The 2,507-nt window shown below is 68.2% G+C and overlaps 1 protein-coding gene across 1 annotated transcript; it reads right to left on the reverse strand.

Annotated features, from left to right (window-relative positions):
- Window positions 1-260: 260 nt before the first annotated feature.
- On the reverse strand, window positions 261-2,132 carry FOXD3 (forkhead box D3). The gene has a single exon (XM_034064003.1). The coding sequence runs from the start codon at window positions 2,093-2,095 to the stop codon at window positions 887-889; it is 1,209 nt and encodes a 402-aa protein (XP_033919894.1). The 5' UTR covers window positions 2,096-2,132; the 3' UTR covers window positions 261-886.
- Window positions 2,133-2,507: the final 375 nt, after the last annotated feature.

The raw sequence follows: 2,507 nt of genomic DNA on the forward strand, positions 1-2,507 counted from the left end.
TCCCGGCACGGCGCAGGGGGCCGCGGATCCACCGCGGAAGTTTGAATTCGGGAAGAATCGGGGCGAAGCCGATGCCGCTGCGCGGCCGCGGATGGAGCATCGGGACCGGTGGGAGGTGGGAAGCTCGACCGCATCGCTAAAGCTCGGCGGGCAGGGGAGAGCCCGGCGCTACGCGGATGCGCGTTTCCATCCTCCGCGGGTGCGGAGCCGGTCCCGCGGGTGGGTGCGGAAAGATACGCGCTCACACAAAGGCGGGCAGAGCAGTTTAAAAATTTATTTACAAAGTTGTGTACAACACGAAGGGATAACATTTAGAATACATATATCCATCCATATATAAACAGGCTTTATAATAGAGTGACAGCGATTTCCTCCTGGCTTCCTTATTTTTCTCTCAAATTTTTTCCTTGTTCGTTCAATATTTAAAATTTCTCCCGTTTATTATTAATATTTTTATACATTTTTTCTCTCTTTTTTTTCTCCCTCGTTTGTTTTTTTTTCCGTTTTATTTCGGATAAAACCGCTCGGAGCGCCGGAACCTTCAAAAAAAGTGAAAGTTCGCAGCTCCTAATGGCGACCCTCATCCGCCTCTTTAGAAAAATAAAAACCCCGAAAGCAACCTCAGTGATTTTTGATACAAATATGTACAAGCGGCGGGGCCGGCAAACGGGGGGGACAAGGAGGGACGGTGCCCACTGCTCCCCAGCGGCCGCGGAGCCCCGAAGGGGCGGCCGGTGGCGGCGGAAGCTGCCCGGGGCTACGGGGATCTCCCTCCCCGCGGCTGCGGGATGTCCCTCCCCGGGGCTACCGGTTCTCCTTCCTCAGCGCTACCGGCTGTCCGTGCCCGGGGTTACCGAATCTCCCTCCCCGGGGCTACCGGCCGGGGCTACTGCGCCGGCCACTTGGTCTGCACGGCGGCGGCGGGGGCCGCGGGCTGCAGGAACTGCCCCGCGATGATGTTGGTAGGCACGCTGAGGATAGGGGCGATGGCAGCGGTGGTCCTGGCCAGCGCCAGCGGTTGGTGGGCCATCAGGGCCGACTGCACGGTGACGGGCGGCCGTAGGAAAGTCTGGGCGCTGGCGGCCGAGCTGGCGGCCGGGACGCCGATGATGTTCTCGATGCTGAAGGACGGGCGGCTGCTGGGCTCGGATTTGACGATGGAGCCGGCGGCGCCCAAGCTGTTGAGCTGGAGCTGGAGGCTGGGGCTGAGCTGGGAGTTGAAGGCTTTGCGGCTGAGCTCGCCCGACGGCAGCAGCGGCACGGCCGGCGGCAGCATGGGCCCCACGGGGGGGATGTAGGGGTACTGCAGCGCGGCGGCGGCGGCAGCGGGGTGCGTGTAGGCGCTGGGGTGCAGCCCGTAGGGGCGGCCGTAGGGCCCGGCGAGGCCGTAGGCGCCGAAGCCCTGCATCATGAGTGCCGTCTGGTCCCGCAGGTGCTCCTGCTGGTGCCTTTTGAAGCGCTTCCTGCGGCGGAGGAAGCTGCCGTTATCGAACATGTCCTCGGACTGCGGGTCCAGCGTCCAGTAGTTGCCCTTGCCCGGGTTGCCGGGCTCCCGAGGGATCTTGACGAAGCAGTCGTTGAGGGAGAGGTTGTGGCGGATGCTGTTCTGCCAAGCGGGGAACTTCTCCCGGTAGTAAGGGAAGCGGTTGCTGATGAACTCGCAGATGCCGCTGAGCGTCAGCTTCTTCTGCGGGCTCTGCAGGATGGCCATGGTGATGAGGGCGATGTACGAGTACGGCGGCTTCACCAGGCTGCTCTTGGGCTTGCTCTGCCCCGCCACCGCCCCGCCGCCACTCGCCCCCTCCTCGCCGCCCCCCTTGCCGCCCTCGGCCGCGCCGCCGGGGGCCGCCCCGGCCGGGCTAACGCTGCCGCTGCTGCCGCTCTCCGCGCCCGCGCCCACCTCCGCGGGCAGCGCCAGCTCCGCCGCCTCGTCCAGCGGCAGGCGCGGCAGGGCGGCGGGGCTGCCGGCCTCGCCGTCGCTGTCCTTGCCCGGCCCCTCGTCGCCTTCTCCCACCACGTCGATATCCACATCCTCGGCCGCCGGGACGGCGGGGCCGGACATGTCGCTGGCGCTGCCGCCTCCCGACAGGGTCATCCCCGCTCGGCGGACGGGGCGCGGCGGCGGCGGCGGCTGCGGGGCCTCCCTCCCGCACCCGGCGGCGGGGCGGGCAGCCCCCGCGCCCCCCTCCCGCCGCTGCTCCGACCGGCCCCTGCGGCTACCCCCGAGCGGCCCGGCTGCCCGCCGCCGCGCCGGCCCCGCGGGGCATGGGGCGGCCGCGCCCGCTCCTCTCCCGTCCGGTCACCTCCGGCTGCGCACCCCGCTGCCGCCGCCGGGCATCGGGCGTCAGGCGGCGATGCTGGCTCCTGCCCTCCGCGATGGGCACCTGCGGGCGCCGGGCATGGGGCGGCCGCCGCCGCCGCGGCTCCGCGGGCACCCTCCGCTCCACCGCTCCGCTCCGCGGGCCGCGGCCCCGCCGCGCTCGGCCCGGCGGGGTTCTGGTTTCTTT

Source organism: Melopsittacus undulatus, chromosome 6, assembly GCF_012275295.1.
Source record: "Melopsittacus undulatus isolate bMelUnd1 chromosome 6, bMelUnd1.mat.Z, whole genome shotgun sequence".
NCBI classification, from domain to species: Eukaryota; Metazoa; Chordata; class Aves; order Psittaciformes; family Psittaculidae; genus Melopsittacus; species Melopsittacus undulatus.